The sequence below is a fragment of the Peromyscus leucopus genome, chromosome 7 (genome assembly GCF_004664715.2).
Source record: "Peromyscus leucopus breed LL Stock chromosome 7, UCI_PerLeu_2.1, whole genome shotgun sequence".
NCBI classification, from domain to species: Eukaryota; Metazoa; Chordata; class Mammalia; order Rodentia; family Cricetidae; genus Peromyscus; species Peromyscus leucopus.
This window is the reverse complement of record NC_051069.1, coordinates 84494441-84513133: the sequence shown is the minus strand read 5'-3', so window position 1 is coordinate 84513133 and position 18693 is coordinate 84494441. Positions and strand designations below refer to the sequence as shown.

At 42.2% G+C, this 18693-nt stretch overlaps 1 protein-coding gene across 4 annotated transcripts in view; it reads right to left on the bottom strand.

Moving 5' to 3' along the window:
• Positions 1–8492: 8492 nt before the first annotated feature.
• The window catches only part of Xrn1 (5'-3' exoribonuclease 1), a 117388-nt gene continuing 107187 nt past the window's right edge, over positions 8493–18693 (bottom strand). For all 4 annotated transcript variants that reach the window (XM_028866012.2, XM_028866013.2, XM_028866014.2 and 1 more), the window contains 4 exons: positions 18201–18314; positions 16930–17032; positions 12796–12956; positions 8493–12256 (listed from right to left, as the gene is read on the bottom strand). In XM_028866012.2, the coding sequence (XP_028721845.1) occupies positions 11960–12256; positions 12796–12956; positions 16930–17032; positions 18201–18314 (675 nt within the window). In that variant the 3' untranslated portion in view covers positions 8493–11959. The remainder of the gene's footprint in view (positions 12257–12795; positions 12957–16929; positions 17033–18200; positions 18315–18693) is intronic.

Sequence of the window (18693 nt, the reverse complement as noted above, 5' to 3'; positions counted from 1 at the left end):
CTGTTTTTATGTTTTGTACCCTTTAAAGACAAATTTGGAGTTGGGTGTGTCTTTAATATCAGCACTTGAGAGGCATAGATAGGTGATCTGTGAGTTTGAGGCCAGCTAGGGCCATGTGGTGAGACATTGTCTTATAACAGATTTATTTATTATTTATTTATTGGATTTTTTCCACTTAGACAAATTAATTCCTGGCTGGCCCAAATCCATTAGTGTTCACTGAGTTAGTTAGTTAGACCTTGGGCATTCACAAGTTTGGAATATACATGAAGCATTAAGTCCTTCTCTTATGTTTATTATGGTCTTGCATGGTTGTTGATACAGTTGCTGATGTAGCTAGAAAAACTGTCTAGCTAGGAGTCATGGCCTCCTCATCCACTAACAGAGATACTACAATTGGGTTCTTTGTAGTTTAATTAACTTTTAACCAATTCTTTTGAATGGGGTTTAATTGAGGAGGCTCACCCTGTTCCCATTGTGATTAACATCTCCTATTACAAGAGCCAAGCTCAGGTAATCAGGTTTTAAGATTTAAATTTCAGTTTAACCTAATGCCTTGTAATCAGGACACCCAGTTCTTCCTCTCCCTCTCATTGAAAACAGATTCTTTTCTAATATAGTATATCCTGATTATAATTTCCCCTCCATCTACTTCTCTCAGTCCCTCCCTGCTTCCCCTTCCTTATGGGTCCATTCCCTTTCTCTTTCGTTAGAAAAGAACATGCCTCTAAGAGATAACCACCAAATATCACAAAATAAGATATAAGATGAAGCAAAACCTTTCATATCAAAGTTGTACGTGGCAACCTAGCAGGAGGAAGAGTCCCAAGAGCAGGCACAAGAGTCAGAGACCCACTTGTTCTCATAGTCAGGAGTCTCATAAGAAATTAAGTTAGTAGCTATAATACATAGGCAGAGAACATCGGCAGACTATGTAGGCCCTGAGCTTGCTGCTTCAGTCTCTGGGAGCTCATATGTACTTTGCTTGGTTGATTCAGAGGGCCATTTTCTTCTGGTGTCCTCCATCCCCTCTAACTCTTACAATATTTCTGCCTCCTCTTCTGTAGGGCTCTCTGAGCTCCGAGGGGAGGGGTTTGATGGAGACCTCCATTTTAGACTCTCTCTCTCCATAGTGTCTGGCTGTGGGTCTCTGTATTTGTTCCCATCTGCTGCCAGAGGAAGCTTCTCTAATGATGGCTGGATAAGGCACTGATCTATCTATGAGTATAGCAGAATACCATTAGAAATCATTTATTGACTTTTTTAAAAGACTAGTCCTCTTTGGTTTTACCCCAGGTCTCTGGGCAATGCATTCTCAGGTTCTTGGTTACCCAAGCAGGGTTGGGTATGGGTTCCTTCTCATGGAGTGGGCCTTAAGTCAAATCAGACATCAGTTGGCTACTCCCACAAGCTTTGTGCCACATCTGCCCTGGTGGTGTTCTGTGGCTGGGTTGGTGTCCACGTTTCTCTTTGGTAGCCTGCAGAGTACCTTCCTGTACCAAAGAGACTAGAGCGTAGAGGAGAAGGCTCCATGTAGGCACCAGCTGCATTTCTCCATGTTCAATGAGTTGTGTGGGTGTTGTCCTCAGCAGTGGGCCCCCACTGTTAGTTTGTGGGGAGCAATCCTTTGTCTTAGCATCAGCCTGGGTTGCTTGGGGATTTCCATGGGACCCTCTTGGCCAACAACTCAAATGAATGCAACCCGGTCCCTTCACTAGAAGCCTTGCCAGCTGTAAGAAATCGCCAGTTGAGATTCTGTACCCCCCATTACTGGGAGTCCTCATTAGGATCACCTTTATAGGTTCTAGGAAGTTTCCACTGCACTAGGTTTCCACACCATCTCTGAAAGGACCCCCAATTCCAGCTGTCTCTCCTCTACTCTCTCCTTCCATCCCATCTCCCTTACTGCTCCCCCTACCATAATCCTCCCATGCTCCTGTCTCCTCCACCCACATCCAGTCCACCATAAAATCAATTCTATTTCCCCTTCCCAGGGAGAACTACAACTTTGTCCCTAGAATCCCCCTCTTTACCTAACCTCTTTGAGTCTACAGATTGTAGCATGGTTATCATTTACTTAATGACTAATATCCACTTATAAGTGAATACATACCATATTTGTCTTTCTGGGTCTGGGTTACTTCACTCAGGCTGGGTTTTTCTATTTCCATTCATTTGTCTGCAAATTTCATGTCATTTTAAAAATAATTTTTATTTTTATTTTATGAGCAGTGATTGGTGTTTTGCCTGCATGTATGTCTGTGTGAGAGTGTCAGACCCCCTGGAACTGGAGTTACAGACAGTTGTGAGTGGCCATGTGGATGCTGGGAACTGAACTTGGGTCCTCTGGAAGAGCAGCCAATGTTCTTAATCACTGAGCCATCCATCCAGCTCCACGCATGTCATTTTTTTAACAGCTGAGTAATACTCCATTGTGTAAACATACCACATTTTCTTTATCCATTCTTACGTTGAGGGACATCTAGCTTGTTTCCAACTTCTGGCTGTTATGAATAAAGCTGCAAAGAACATGGTTGAACAAGTATCCTTGTGGTAGGATAGAGTGTCCTTTGGATATATGCTCAAGAGTGGTATAGCTGGGTCTTGATGGTAGATTGATTCCCAATTTTCTGAGGAACTGCCATAATGATTTCCATAGTGGCTACACAAGTTTGCACTCCCACCAGCAATAGAGGAGTGTTCCCCTTGCTCCACATCCTCACCAGAATGAGCTGTCACTCGTGTTATTGATCTTAAGTCATTCTGACAGGTATAAGATGGAATCTCAAAGCAGTATTGATTTGTATTTCCCTGATGGCTAAGGATGTTAAACATTTATTTCTCAGCCATTTGAGATTCCTCTTTTGAGAATTCTGTTTAGATCTGTACCTCATTTGGTGGGGGAGTGTTTTAAGACAGGGTTTTTCTGTGTAGCCTTGACTGTCCTGGAACTTGCTATGTATCCCAGGCTGGCTTTAAACTTACTGAGATCCACTTGCCTCTACCCCCCAAGTTCTGGGATTAAAGGTGTGCACCACCACTGACCAGCTTCTACACTCCATATTTTAAATTAGATTATTTGTTTTTTTTTTTTTTGATATCTAGTTTCTTTCTTTATATATTTTTGGATATCAGTCCTTCTATCAGGTTCAGTGTATCTGGATTCATGTTTCAGTCTTTGATCCACTTGGACTTGAGTTTTGTGCAGGGTGATAAGTATGGATCTATTCGCATTATTCTATGTAGACATCCAGTTAGACCAGCACCATTTGTTGATGATGCTTTTGTAATGCCCATGCATGAGCCCCCCAACAAGACTGCCAAGGAGCCAACTGCTGACATAAGAACAGTCTTGGAAGGTGAGGTCAGGGGTCAAGCTGATTAGTGAGACCAGTCACAGTGGGGTCTAAAATTTGTTGAGACCCTGCTTCATTGAATAAGGTGGAAGAGCAAAGCTGGCATCAATCTCAGGTCTCCACATGTACACACACGTGCCCACATACATATACCCTCCCATACACACATGAAAAATGGAATAAGAAAAGGGACAAGGCATGGTGGTATCTGTCTATAATCCCAGAATTGGGAGATGAAGAGAGCAGGGTCAAAAGGTCAAGGTCATCCTCATTTATCTAGAGAGTTTGAGGGAAGCATGGGTGTACAAGATCCTGTCTCAACAACGACAAAATAAACAAAAAAGGGAATTAAGACTGTGGATGGATCAGTCTTTCTACTGATTGAGCTGCATTTAAGACTTTAAAAAATATTTGTATTTTATGGGTTTGAGTGTTTTGCCTGCATATTTGTATGTGTGCACCCTCTTGTTCTCCTTTAAATTCATGGCCCCTTTTAGAAATTTGTTGTTGCATACATATACATGTGTGTACATGTATGTGTATCCCTAAGTACATAAGTACAACTTTAGTTTGAATCTTAAATTAGTCTTTTAATAAAAAACCTGGTTCCAGATATTGGGGTAAATGCTGAAAGATCAAAGAAACAAAGGAACAAGCCACTGCCACTGTCTTAACCTCTAGGACTTGTGGTGGTATTGTGTTCCTCAAAATATTGTGTACCTTAATAAACTTATCTGGGGTCAGAGAACAGAAAAGCCACTAGTTAGGCAGTGGTAGCACACGCCTTTAATCCTAGCATTCCAGAGGCAGAAATCCATCTGGGATCTCTGAGTTCAAGGCCACATTGGAAACAGCCAGGCATGGTGACTCACGCCTTTAATCCCAGAAAGCGAGCCTTTAATCCTAGGGAGTGATGGTAGAAAGCAGAAAGGTATATAAGGCGTGAGGACCAGAAACTAGAAGCATTTTGGCTGGTTAAGCATTCGGCTGGTTAAGCCTTAGGCTGGTTAAGCTTTCAGGCTTTGAAGCAGCACAGTTCAGCTGAGATTCATTCTGGATGAGGACTCAGAGGCTTCCAGTCTGAGGAAACAGAACCAGCTGAGGAACTGGTGAGGTGAGATAGCTGTGGCTTGTTCTGTCTCTCTGACCTTCCAGTATTCACCCCAATAACCGGCCTTGGGTTTGATTTTATTAATAAGAACTTTTAAGATTCCTGCTACATCAGGACTCCTCAGCCTGAAAAGCTCAGCTGAAAGCCTTCAGTTCCTGTCTCCTCACGCCTTATATACCTTTCTTTGCCCAGCCATTTCACTTCCTTCTTAGTGCTGGGATTAAAGTTGTGTGATTTTCAAGTACTAGGATTATAGGTGTGTGCCACCACTGCCTGGCTGTTTCTCTGCTAGACTGAGTCAATCTCATGTAATCCAGGGTGGCTTTGAACTCACAGAAATCCAGACGGATCTCTGCCTCCCGAGTGCTAAGATTAAAGGTGTGTGCCACCACTACCTGGCCTCTATATTTAGTCTAGTGGCTTGTTCTGTTCTCTGATCTTCAGGCAAATTTTATTAGGGTACACAATATATCACCACATAAAAGCCATACAGTCCGTGTAATGTCACTTGTATGTACATGTCTTCAGGGATGATCATTTGGTCTTGGATAACCAACTTGTGTGCTCTTCCCTAAGGAAGACTATTTTTCCTGCTCCCAGCATCCCTTGGTTGTCTGTCATTATTTGCCTAGGGCTGAGGCTTCATGACCTTTCCCCATCCATGTTAGTATGTCTATTGGTGTCATCCTTGTTCAAGTCATGTTCAGACAGCCATATTGGTGAGACTCCATGGGTGTAGCTTCTGACACTTCCAGGAGACATAATCTCACATCAAACTTCATATTCCTCTGGCTCTTACATTTTTTCCACCTCCTCTTCCACAATGTTCTCTGAATTTTAGGTGCAGGAGTTGCATTGTCTATCAATTGGTATTGGGCCTCTCAACTCTGCATTTTGATTGGTTGTTGTTTTTTGTAATGGTCTCCATCTGTTGTGAAATTTCCTTGATGAGGGTGAAGACTATACTTACCTGTATACAGAGATATTTAGGATGTAGCTAGGGATTATATTGGCTTGGCCAAGTGGTGGTTGTAAGTTCTTCTGAAGATTTGTGACTTCACTAGCCCTGGATTGTTGGCTAGGTTTCCACTGCTAGAAATGATTTTCCTCTCGTTGGGTGTCTTAGTCCAGGTAGAGTGCTTATCAGTTAATAACAAGGTATTCAAGCCTCTATTGCACCCTTAGGGTTACTGTGCCTTGCTGGATGTGATTCATAGGTATCATAGGTTGGTGGTATTCTTGGTGGCTTCCCTTTGGAATCTTCTGGTACCATGAAAGGTAGTCCTCAGAGGAGGTTTTCAGATCAGATATGGTTGAGGGGGCCTCTGACACTGTGTCTGGTGTGCACGATGCTGTCCCCTCTTGGGGAAAGCCGAGGCCAACAGCATTAGTGTATAATGTCTGGGGAGTCTCTTGGACAGCCCTGACCAACAACTCAAAAGAGGGCTTCTTCTGCTGGTTCCTGGGGGTGTTGTTAGATTATCTCTGGCTCTTGAAGGGAACATGGTCAGCACAAATGAGAGAATTTTATTTAAAAAAAAAAAAAAGAACACACACGCTCATATTTTTTAGGCAGTTAATAGCATGATTCCTTATGATTTTGCTGACATTGTTATTTTAGCTACCTCCCCGTTTCTAATGAGATCCTTCAATTTTCTCTACTTCCCTCTTCAGTTTACTTGTATCCTGCTATTCTTCTCTCTATGGCTCCCCCAAGCAACGGTCCCTTCTTACTCTCCCGGTTTCTGCAGTTACTCCAGGTTATGAACTCACATCTCAAGATTTGGAGCTAGGAAGCTCAGATGATAGAACATGAGACTTGTAAGTCTTTTTATTATTTTTTTAAGAGATTTATTTATTTATTTATTTATTTATTTATTTATTTATTTATTATGTATGCAGTGTTCTGTCTGCACACATCCCTGCAGGCCAGAAGAGGACACCAGATCTCATTACTGATGGTCGTGAGCCACCATGTGGTTGCCGGGAAGTGAACTCAGAACCTCTGGAAGAGCAGTCAGTGCTCTTAACCTCTGAGCCATTTCTCCAGCCTGACTTATAAGTCTTGCTGGGTCTTTTCTCGTTCATCATTTACCCAGCTGGACCCTGAGGAAGGGTATCTGTCTCCTTTCTTTAGGGGGTGCAGCATCAGAAACAAAAGCTTCACATTACCTGCCAGTGATGGCATTCTGATGCACTTACAAACAAGATGTAGAGCCAGGATGTGAATCGTACCACCTGACTCCATAATTCAGATGTCCATCAACCCTGGTGACTCAGTTTACAATAATGCAACACTAGATTGAGAACTGAAAGGACATCCTGGTGTGGCATGGTGGCACAGGCCTGAGACAAGTACACAGGAGTCTGAGACAGGAGAATCTCATGTTTTAAAATCAGCATGGGATATCTGACTCTGACTCAAAACAAGAAAGACTCCAATCAGAGGTTATGAATGGAGGGGTTGAGATGCGAGCGGACACTTGGCTTTTGTGTTAACACACAGAACAGCAAACACCAGGCACTTCTGCCACCATTCCGTCTTTAATCAAAACCACAGCGCATTTAACACGTACACATGTCCAGACCTTCAGTGACGTTTGCATGTTGAAATCCCTTTGCACAACACTTTGAGGCTAACTTCGTGCTGTCTTTACAAATGTACAACATAAAAATACATTTGGAGTCCATTCCATGAAAGTTTAAAACACTTTAAGTATAATTGACATACAATGTAAAGGTATTTAAAATAAAAATTACAAAATGAGCACAAAGAAGTCTTCCCTTTGGAATTTTTAATAAAATACTGCTCTAAGATCTAATTAAAAATTCCAGTTACTTACAAAATAGTTACATGAGGAAAGAAACCAAGGAAGATAGATATGTATGAAATCACAGTTTAAATGAGGAAAATGCTAAACACTTTGATACAGAGCACACCACTGATTACTCAAATGTTAAATGAAAACACTCAAAGTAATTTGTTTAGGAAAACGGAAGTATAAGATACTTAAAACCTCCCCCACCGCACCCCCGACAAATAAAGACAAAGTAAAAAAAACAAAATCCAGCTGTGTGGTGTTGGCATACACCTTTAATCCCAGCATTTAGGAGGCAGAGGCAGGAGAATATCTGTGAGTTCAAGGCCAGCCTGCTCTATAGAGTGAGTTCTAGGACAGCTAAGGCTACAGAGAATTCCTGTCTTGAAACACAAAACAAAACACACACACACACACACACACACACACACACACACACACACACACACACACACTAAAGAAAAGCAGCTTAAAGCACACTGGGCATTAGCCATACTCTAATCTTAGAATTTAGGCGGTTGAGGCAGGAGAACTCAGCGGGCTTTGTAGCAGGAGGGAGGAGGGGAGAGGAATGGGGTGGAGAGGATAGGAGAGACTGAGTCCGAGTGAGCCCTTAAAGCAGGCTGTGGGGCACATTCTCACCCTGTCATTTTGAGAGAAACAGAACGAAAACTTGGCTTCTAATCCCTAAGCAGCTTCACAGACCATCACCTGCTGCACTAATCGGTAGTGATGGGCCGGGCAGTGGGAAATCAACTTCTATCTACAGCTTTCACTACGTAGATAGTCTACTGGCCAGCAGTCTCCGTCCCCAGCTGCACTTGAGACCGGTCACTGAAGAGCAGGGAGTTTATTTTTGTCACTTCAACCCTCTCCCTCCTGCCCTCTCTCAAAAGAAAGGACCAGTGCTGTCCAGCTCAGCATGTGACAGTCAAACTCCAGCGGCCTCTTGTCTGCTCCTCCCTGGTACTGGAGGGCCGCTGGTTCTATCGAGCTGTCTCTTACTGTGCCTGGCAGAAAATGAGGATGTCTAATGGGAATATGAATTGTCAGGCTGAAAAACACTAAAAATTTTAAGCTCTAAATTTTGCTAGCAAAGGATGTACCTGCAAAAAAGACCATTTCATTGAGAAAACAACAACAAACAGCAATGCACACAAGAACTGTAGTTTCAATCCTGTCACCATCTCTAAAAAGAAATAATCATTTTTTTTTTTTTTGGTGACAGATTTAAAAAAAAAGATACAGAATACCTCTCATAATAATTTCTAACAGATTTTCTTCTATAGTAAAAGAAAAGTCTGGAAGCAAGCTGGTACAAAGAAATATAGCAGAGACGTGTGTGAGAGCTACCTTCAGTGGAGAGCCATGGAATTCTGTCATATAAGCTGGAAACTAAACAACCACTATGAAAAAATATTTGATACAAAGAGAACGGACACACAGAAGGGGAGTAAATAAAGTGACTCTATAGTTTGTTTCCTTGAGATAAAAAAGTACACTGAAGTCTGCAAATACTACAGGTCTCCCTCTCTGCCTAGGTTCTAGAGAACCAGGAATCTAGAACTGTCTAAACACACAGGAATGGAAATAGTAACAGGAAAAATGGTATCAGTACTCCTCACTCTGCTCACCAGGGAAGGAAGGGATACCCTCAGTGTTCGTTACTGCTTTGAAAAGGAAGGAGAGTCTTTTTTTCTAGACAGTGTCTACATAGCCCAGGCTTGCCTTGAAGTCACAGTCCTGCTGTAGCTTTCAGAGTGCTGGGATTAGAGGTGGGGGTACCATTCTCAGCAAAGGACAACCTTAAATTGAAACTGGGATTCAGAGGAAGTAATTTTCTGATGCAACTGAGGTTTAGATGTTTAAGCCTTTAGTCTGTGAAGTATTTAAGTCAATTAATGCATTTTATCTGCCAAATTTTAAAATTAAGGTAGTGACCAGGTAACACACAGAATTGTGAAAAGAAACAATGGCTGAAAGGATCCAGCTTTAACTCAATTTGCTTAAAAAAGAAAGACTTATTGAACAAGGATATTTGCAATAGTCCTGTGAGGAGAGGAAGGTTTAATCAAATAACTTTAGTTACATGAAAAACAGACAGTCTGGGGGGAATCTTTCCTTTTGTGACCCAAGTTTACCATTTCCACCAAAAGTTCTTAGATTGGACAGCCGACTGAGCATATTTTAGAAGCTTGAGGGTGGGCTCAGACTCTCCATCCCAGAGGGAGAAGTGTATGGTTCCCACAGGACAACTATGTTGCTAGGCCCTCTGGACGTGTCCACAGGTCCGTGTCCTCACAGCCATCCAGCTGGTAAGTCTTGTCTCACATCCTCCAGAGGTTGCATGTTTCCCCAGATGTCAGACCTACATTGACAACAGAGCTATGGGAGGAGCAGAAAAGACGTGATCACTCCCTGTCTGCCGGTATGCAGCCCTCTCTTATTTTCCCTTCAAGCTTGACCCTTAGAATTTTTGTTTTTTAAAGGAAGGTCAAATATTCTTACTGGCTCTCCATATATAATTACTAGCTTGTGCTCAAATTTTAGAGAAATACCCTCACAGGTTCAATGGCACCGCGTTTACTAAAATCTCTCAGGGGACCTTCAGAAGGAATCCTTCCTGTGTTCTCCAGGGAACACGGTCATACACCATGGTGGAACCATCACACAGGAGTAAGTGCATGGTAGAATAAATGTAAGTGAGGCTCTTGGAAGGAGTTCCCATGGCACTGTCATAACTGAACATCCCCTTGTGTCTCCAATGGATGTTTGTGACAGTGAAGATGGACAGTGAGAATGACCTGCGCCTCAGCCCAGTGTCCCACTGCATGTGGGGGAGTGCTAGGCACTGACAAACAGCTCAACTTCTATCACTGGAAAACAAAGTTACAGAAAGTCACATGACCATTTACCTCTCTACACTAAAGGCACCACTAGTATACATATATCCTGCCACCATTTCGAGAAACACTGGGATCAGCAGAGAAAGGAATTCAGTTCAACACAGCATTTTAAAAAATAGTAAAACTATTTTAAGACTTATGGCAGAGTTTTCAATGAGCTAATGAAATCACACACAACAATAAGCAGCTCCATATAAAGACTGGTTCCTACTTTTTAAAAAGTATGATCATTTTACTCTTTAAAAATATAAACATATCACAAAACTAAAAGATAAATATATGCTCATATATAAATGCAGGCCCTGATGTCATTGAGAAATTTTCATAAAATCCAAATCATTTCAACAGTGTGAACACAGATATCCATGAGTGACATGCAGAAACAAATGTGGCATCACCGAGGTCAGCAAATGCTAAAAACGGACAACTGAATGGGACAGGCAGTCAGTAACATACACACAAACATCCTGGAATTTTTATAAAGTTTAAAATGTTATCAGTCCCAGGAAGCTCTACCCATGGACCCAAGGTGAGCTCTCACCTATGTGAAGGACGCAGAGAAAAGCCACACAAGTGGGTGTGGTGATGCATGGCTGGAATCCCAGAACTTGGAGGATTGCCATGAGTACCAGGCCAGCCAGGACTACACAGCAAGACCTCATCTCAAAACAAACAAATCCCAAGAAGCCTAAGCAAGAATAAAGTGATTAACATTTTGTACTGTACTCTATTTGAAGACTGATTTGTAATCACTATACCCTGTAGATTTTGAAACTTAATTTTATTAGAATTCTTAATGCTGGTTCTTGAATAATCTAAAAAAAAAAAAAAAGCCGTCATTTCTCAAATCTAGATTGCTATTCCTAGTTCGAAGCAGCCAGACGAATGATCTGGAGGGGTTTCTAAAGCTGCTTTGGTATAAGATTTATAACAGAGCAACACTGGCAGCACCAGCCAGGGCGCTGGCTCCATGACCATGGCCAGGGCGCTGGCTTCCATGGCCACAGTGTGCTGGCTCCATGACCATGGCCAGGGCGCCGGCTCCATGGCCACAGTGTGCTGGCTCCATGGCCAGGGCGCTGGCTCTGCAGCATGCTGGGAGTGACTCTGGCAACAGACGGAAGTGATGACAGAGAAAGCGCCACTCTCCCAGCCACGCTGCTACATTATTAAAGAGAAATAAAACCCACATTTAGGAAATTATGAGGCCTAATTCATGCTACACTTAATTATCCCTCAATAATAGTGTAAAAAAGGTTATTATTATAATACGATGACTAATTTATAGTTCAGGGATGCTTCTAACGAGGAAGCCAATGGTTAGAGTGTATATTTTAATATTTAGCCCACTGACATCTACTTTATTTTTTTGGTTTTTGAAGCAAGGTCTCAGTCTGGCCAGGAACTCACTATGTAGCCCTGGCTAACCTTGACTATATGGCAATCCTCCTGTCTCAGCCTCTCAAGCACAAGGGTTATAGGCATGAACTACCATGCCTAGTTCGATGTTTATTTTGATACAAGATTTAATTTGATCTTTTTTTTTTTTACAGCTTTATTGAGGTATCACTGATGTACAACAAATTGCACATATTTAAAGTGCACAATTTGATATATAGTCTTAAATAGCATGAAAAGTGCCTGATAACTTAAAAATAAAAAATATTCAATCTAAACATATTCTAAAATAGTACATTTCTGACACACAGATATCAATTTATAAAAATGTAGATGGAAAGAAAAGAAATTCACTCCCAGGTATCAAATTTATTCAGAAGGTTTAGGAACACTAAAGTTGACAGCCAGTTTCCTTGACTTCCTCCTCGAGGAGCTCGGGGCTGATTTCTGGTGGGACACACCATGGCCTTGGGAGGCAGTTTCGACTTGAGAAGACACAGGCTGAGGAGCTTGAGAGGACTTCAAAGAGGCTGATGAGCTTTCTTGTGGAATTATTTTGGTGGCTTCAGAAGACCCTGGCTTGCTAGTCTGAAGCGGTGTGATTTGAGAACTCTGGGCCTCCTTATTCTCAAAATTCTTTCTGTTTGCAACCCTTTTTTTCGTAACCTTGAAGGAGTAAAAGCATCATTAAGTAACAATATAGGCAGAAAAAAAAAAAAGCTTGTGTCAGAAAACACCACAAATCAGACTGTTACTATGTGCCAATCGCTATTGATTTTTGACTTCTATTTATAATGGGGGCTGGAAAGATGGACAGTAGATGAGTTACTGCTCTTGCAGGGATCTGAGTTTGGTTCCCAGTATCCATGTCTGCTGGCCTTGTAACTTTGCTTCAGGGGACCCAACACCTCTGACCTCCCAGGGCATCTGCCCTTGTGTAGAACATACCCTCCCTCATGCAATAATTAAACCAAAATAAATCCTTAAAAATATGTATATTACTTGCTACAATTAGTATTACTTATTAGACCATAAACAGACCAGAGATCAGCTGAAATGTATCACTACTGCAAGCTTAGTTCATACACAAAGGACTTCCAGTTAGTACTGGGAAGTACTAACTACGTACATTTTTATCAACAGCTTTGTTCTGAATATTAAAAGAAGGTAACTGTTAAAGCCACAGTTTTCTTGCCAGCTCTCACCTGCAGAGGTATGAACTGATTGTGCACTCCGCCTGGCACTCCTCCAGCCAAGGGCATGGTCCCGGGATGTGGAGGAGGATGGAAGACCTTCCCAGCAACTGGCACTGCTGGTCTCCATGGCACTGAGCCGAAGAGAGGAGACGACGAAGGCATCATAGTAGCTGTTAAGAACCGAAATTCAGAGATAAGACTTCTCTCTCGAGCCTTGGTTAGTTCCTCCACCTCATTTGGCAACGGTAAATGCTCTTGTCTATCACATCACTCATCCTGGGTTCCTTTCTTAGGGCCATAAAACTACCTACAGAAACGCAGTTTTTGTCATGCTGGCCCACAGAGGCCAATGGTACCAAATGCTGACATGAGCTTTAGGAACAGTTGTAATTATGGGACTTCGAGGAAGCTGGACTTTCCTGTGGTATCATTTCAATGGTGTCAGAAGACCCTGGCTTGCTGTTATGAAATGGTGTGATTTGCAAAGAACTCTGGTCCTTCCTTATTCTCAAAATCCTGTTTGTTTGGTTTCATGACCATATAAATGATCATGAAGCTACTCCTTGAGGAAGGCCTGAGAACAAAGACAGAAATCAAGGCTCTCACCTGACCCAAATGCTAAGTTTCGTCCACAGTGAGCTTAGGATACAAAAAACCCTAAAGCTCAAGTCTTGAAACATGATCACTTTCATGGTACAGGGAGAGTTTCTTTTCTCTATTCTAGTAGAATTCAAGGACTCTTTTTTGTTGACTATTGGAAACACACTGAACTGGCGATTCCTAAAACTGTCTCTCTGAGCCACTTGGAGAGCTGGTGAAATTCAGACTCTTAACAGAGTGACTAAAATCTAACAAGCCAGATTCTTGAGGTCTCAGGAATCTTTGTATGCAGCTAGGAGGACAATTTGTGAGAATCAGTTCTTTCCTTCCACTATGAGGGACACAGGAATTTAACTCAGCTCGTCAGGTTTTGCAGCAAGCCATTTCTCTGGCCCTGGTGTTTTAAATTTCAAGGCAACCTGTTTTTGTTTTGTTTTGTTTTCAGTCTAGAGATGCATGTCCTTTAGTTCTAAGACAATTTTATCTTTCCTTCCTTACCACTCATCTCTTTCTCTGGAGTGCCTATAACAAGGGTTGTGGATCTGTGCTTTGTTACGCTAATTTTTGTTACTTCTTATTTTCTCATTTTTAATCACCCTTTTACAATTTCAAGTCAACAACTTGATAGTTTAAATGAGACATGTCACCCACAGGCTCAGATATTTGAATACAGTCCCCAGTTGGTGGCACTGTTTGGGGAGATTATGGAATCTTTAGCAGACTTCCTCTTGCTGAGGAAGTGTGTCCCTGGCAACTGGCTTTGAGAGTTTATAGTCTCAACCCCTGTTCTCTCTCTGCTGTTTGAATATGAGATCTCTCAGCTTTCTGCTTCAGTTATCTGTTACCATGATTCTGTTTCCATTATGGAATCCCCCTCTGGTATTTTATCACAGCAACAGAAAAGCAACTAATAGAGAAGTTGGTATCAGGAATGGGGTGTTGCTATGGAGAACCTGATCATGTTGTACTTTTGAGAAATATGGAAGACTTTGCAAGTTTGGACTAGAAAAGTGGCTGAATACTGTAACCAGAGCTTAATGGGCCATTCTAGAAGATAGTAGGGATGAGGATAATGCAGAAGATAGAGGCCTAGCTCATGATGTTTCAGAGGGGAGCAAGGGCTGTATTAACTATGGAGTAGAGACAGTGTGATATTTTTGTAAACAATCTTGCTGTTTTCTGTCCAAGTCCTGAGAATTTACATGAGGCTGAACTAAAAAGACTGGCTGGACTGAGTCTACCAGGTCGATCCCGGTCCTCGGGGGAGACCTTGATCTGGAGGAGGTGGGAATGGGGGGTGGGATGAGGGGAGGGGGAGGGGGGCGAGAGTGGGAGAACAGGGGAATCTGTGGCTATTATGTTGAACTAAATGATGTTGTAAAATAAATTTACTTAAAAAAAAAAAAGACTAATTTCTTTGGTAGAAGAACTTTCAAGACAGCATAACACTGAATTTAAGGTATAGCTCTTATTGATAATGTGTATACAGGTCTGTAATAAAAAAGAGCAAGGTCTGTAATAAAAAATAAATAAAAAGGGAATTTGGAGATAAAAGGGGATTTCCCCTTTAGAACCATAAGCTAAAAAAAAACTATTCCTTTTGTAAGTTGCTTTTGGTTATGATACTTTAGATACATTAGGAAGCTTAATGTACAGCCAAGGTATGTGCTAAATGAGGCTGTCATTGTTAAGGAGATTAGTGTCACTTCAGGAGAGACCTCCTGCTCTGCGCCAGAACAATGGGAAAAATGCCGTAAGTGAAGACCCCACCTAGCTATGTCTCCAACTTGTAAAAGGAAAAGCATAAAGGGCAGCTTGTTCCTAGAAGCAACTGCTTCAGCCCAGGGAAGCTGCTACTAAAGTGGTTGAAGGAGGTGAGGACCCAGTCAAACTTGTCAGTGTGCCATCTTTGGAGGCATGAAAGATGCAAGAGGGAGGGAGAGGGGGCCATGGATTCTAGCTGCATGGTTTCAGAGAGCTCCCGAGGCCAGACAATAATGTGTGACAGAGGAATCCCTGTAAGGAGCTGTGAGAGACCATCATATATAGCTATGAAAATGAAGTCAGGGTTGTGGTGGAGACCCCATGATGTTGAAGATCATAGTTATGAGATACCTGCCAGAGAGAGCTGATACAGGGAGTGGAGCCACTCTAAGAGCAAAGCTGGAGCCATCTAAGTCTCATGAAACTAAAGTCCAGACACTGGACACAGAGTTGGAAGATTTTGTGTTTGCCCTGTTGAGCTTAGATCTTGTTCTGATTCAATCCTCACGATGCCCTCATTTCTCTCTTTTGGATTAGGGATGTATATTCTTTGGCACTATATGTTGGAAGTATGTAATTTGCCTTTTGAATTTTCAGGGGGGTTACAGTTAAGAGACTGCCTTGGGTCTCAAAAAAAGAAACTTGGGCTTTGGACTTCTCAACAGTGTTGAGACTGATAAAGACTACTGGGACTTTTAGGGTTAGACTAAATGCATTTTGTGTTATGAGATAGCTGTGAGCCTACAGAGGCCTGAGCAGAATGTGCTAGTTTAAAATAAGAAATGTGCCCCATAGGCTCAGATGTCTGAACCCCTGTTCCCCAGTTGGTGGTGACATCTGCGGAGTTATAGAGCCTTTAGGAAGTGCAGTCTTGCTGGAGAAAGTGTGTCACTGGGGGCAGGCTTTGAGTTTATAGCCTTGCTCCAGGGCCAGTTTGTTTTCTCTATTTGATGCCTGAGGTTGAATATGTGATCTTTCAGTTTCTGGCTGCAGCTGCCTGTCCCCATGCCTTCCTGCCTGTTAGGGTTCCCCCTCTGGAACAGTACATCAAAATACACCCTTCCTTTTGTGAGTTGCTTTTTGTCATGATGCTTTTTCAGAGCCACAGGAAGTAATGGATACAACTAAAAACTTTTTTTTCCAATCATTCTTTTTTCATACATTCTTGATTTTATTTTGCTAGCTCTGCAGAGCCAGAGATTAAGCCCAGGGCTTTGCATATGCCAGGCAAATGCAGTATGTGAGGAGGATGAGGAGCTCTTGTAACCTCTACTGCATGGACTATGGTTTGTACTTTAACCCTACTCTGCTAAATTGACTACTTCAATGTTTTATTCACTGCAAACCGATTTCAAATTTCTAGTCTGCTGATATTTCTTCTATTTATCCCCAGAGGTTTTGTTTTTAAAATCCCTTATTATTTAATTTAATAGACTTTGGGCAAGAAGACAAGGTAACTGCAAGTTATAAACTTTTTTGATTTTTAGTGATAGTTCCTCAACTCAGGGTGGTGAGTACACCATAATCCCAGCACTCAGAAGATAGAGGAGGAGAAATTAGAAATTCAAAGCTGGTCTAGGATACATGAAACACTGTCATAAAAACAAAATTAAACCTTAAAACACTAAAAATGGTACATCTAGATGTATGCATACATGCACTAAATGTAATAAACAAAATAAGACAAATCCAAAAACCCCCTACAAAGACGTAGTTCTTAAAAGAATTTAGAGAAAATAATAACTCAAGGATAATACTTAGAAAAGCAAAATATCTTACCAGTAGGCTGGTGAAAAATGGGAGGGACCGTTCCAGATGGTACAGCAGGAGGATAATTTGGAAATATTGGTGGAGGCAAAGGATAATTCATACCAAAGGAGCCCTATGGAAGTATTTTAAAATTATAAGACAAAACATCCAAACATTTCTGTAGAGACTAATTAAAAATCTAACAGATGAGGCTTTGTCGGGTGGGGGAGCTGTCCCTGAGGTCATGAGAGAGTGGGAGAACAGGCCCTGCACCTCACCTGGACAACTCAGTAGAGCTAGCCTTGTTGGCAGGAGTGCAGGTGAGCCCGCCCTGAGGGCATGACAGTAGGAGAGCTGACTCTGTCCCCCACTTATCTGCCATCCCTTACCACCTGTGGCAGGCAAGAGAGCTGGTGTTGGGAGCACAAGAGTGGAAGAGTGGGCTCCTTACCTCGCCTGGGCAAAACAACAGAGCGGCCCCTGGAGGTGTGAGAGGGCATGAGAACAGGAGAACTGGCCCACTGTTTGCTGCCTGCTACACTGACTGAGCTAGCTGGGACAGTGCTGGGAAGCTCACCCTGGTGGTCTCAATGAGGCAAAGGTGGCAGGCTAACCAACTCAGCTACCATCCAGGCCCAGACCCAGAGCTAAGAGTTGGCCCACCCCAACATCCACCTCATCTATGAACCACTGGAGCATGTGAAGGGGCTGGACCTGTAGATCCAATGCTGCAGGATCTCCATGACACAGGATAACAACAGGATATCCAAGAGGAGTCCCAGTGAGAGCCCAGTGTCAACAGGGTAGAAGAAGCCAGAGGCTTTGAACCAGACCAATGACTCATTGCAATGAATTCTTACAAGATGTATGAACTCAAGGGTATATTGTATGACTCACTACAGCTTCCAAGCTGAGACTTTTTTAAAATTATTTTTTTATGTTAGTTTTTTACTTTATTTTGTTTTGAGGGGGAGGTGGCAAAGGCAGAGGGGGGATATGAATGGGATCAGGATGCTTGATGTGAAACCCACAAAGAATCAATTAAAGAAAAAAAGGAAAAAAAAAACAAAAACAAAAACCCAAACTAACAGATGGGCTGGAGAGATAGCTTAGTTGTTAAAGGCACTTCCTGAGGATGGAAGTTTGATTCCCAGCATGAACGTAGGGCAGCTCACAACCACCTGTAACTCCAGATCCAGGGGATCTGATTCCCTGCTCTTCTAGTCTCCTAGACACCCCCCACCCCACATACACAAATTTAATCTTAAAAACTTAGTAGGGAATTCATGAATGATTCTTACCAGTTGTTGTAAAGCAAAAAGTGCAGCTCTCTCCTTGGCTTCACTTTCAGAGTGGCACTGTGGCCCATGTACCAGTAAACCATTAGACAATTTCACCTGACAAACTGTCATTGTCTAAAATAAGAGAATACAGACGTCCGTAAGATTATCTGTCTAGGAACCCAACTTCCTCTCCTAAAGTTTTGTCTAATCAAAGAACAATCATTTAAGTTTTAGGTTTCTAGGAAAACCTTTTAGAATTGTGCCTTATCTTTCTTTCCCAAACAAACAAACAAACAAACAAACAAACAAACAAAAATTCAGGGTCTATGTAGTCCTGGCTGGCCTGGATCTCTCTATGTAGACCAGGCTGGCCTTGACTCAAGACATCTGCCTGCCTCTGCCTCCTGAGTGCTGCTCAGCTCAGTGTCTTACCTTTTAACATTTACAAGACAGAATGTTCTTTAGAGCAGGCACTGAAGGCCTAGCTCTGTGGAAGGCTGGAGGGGGAAAA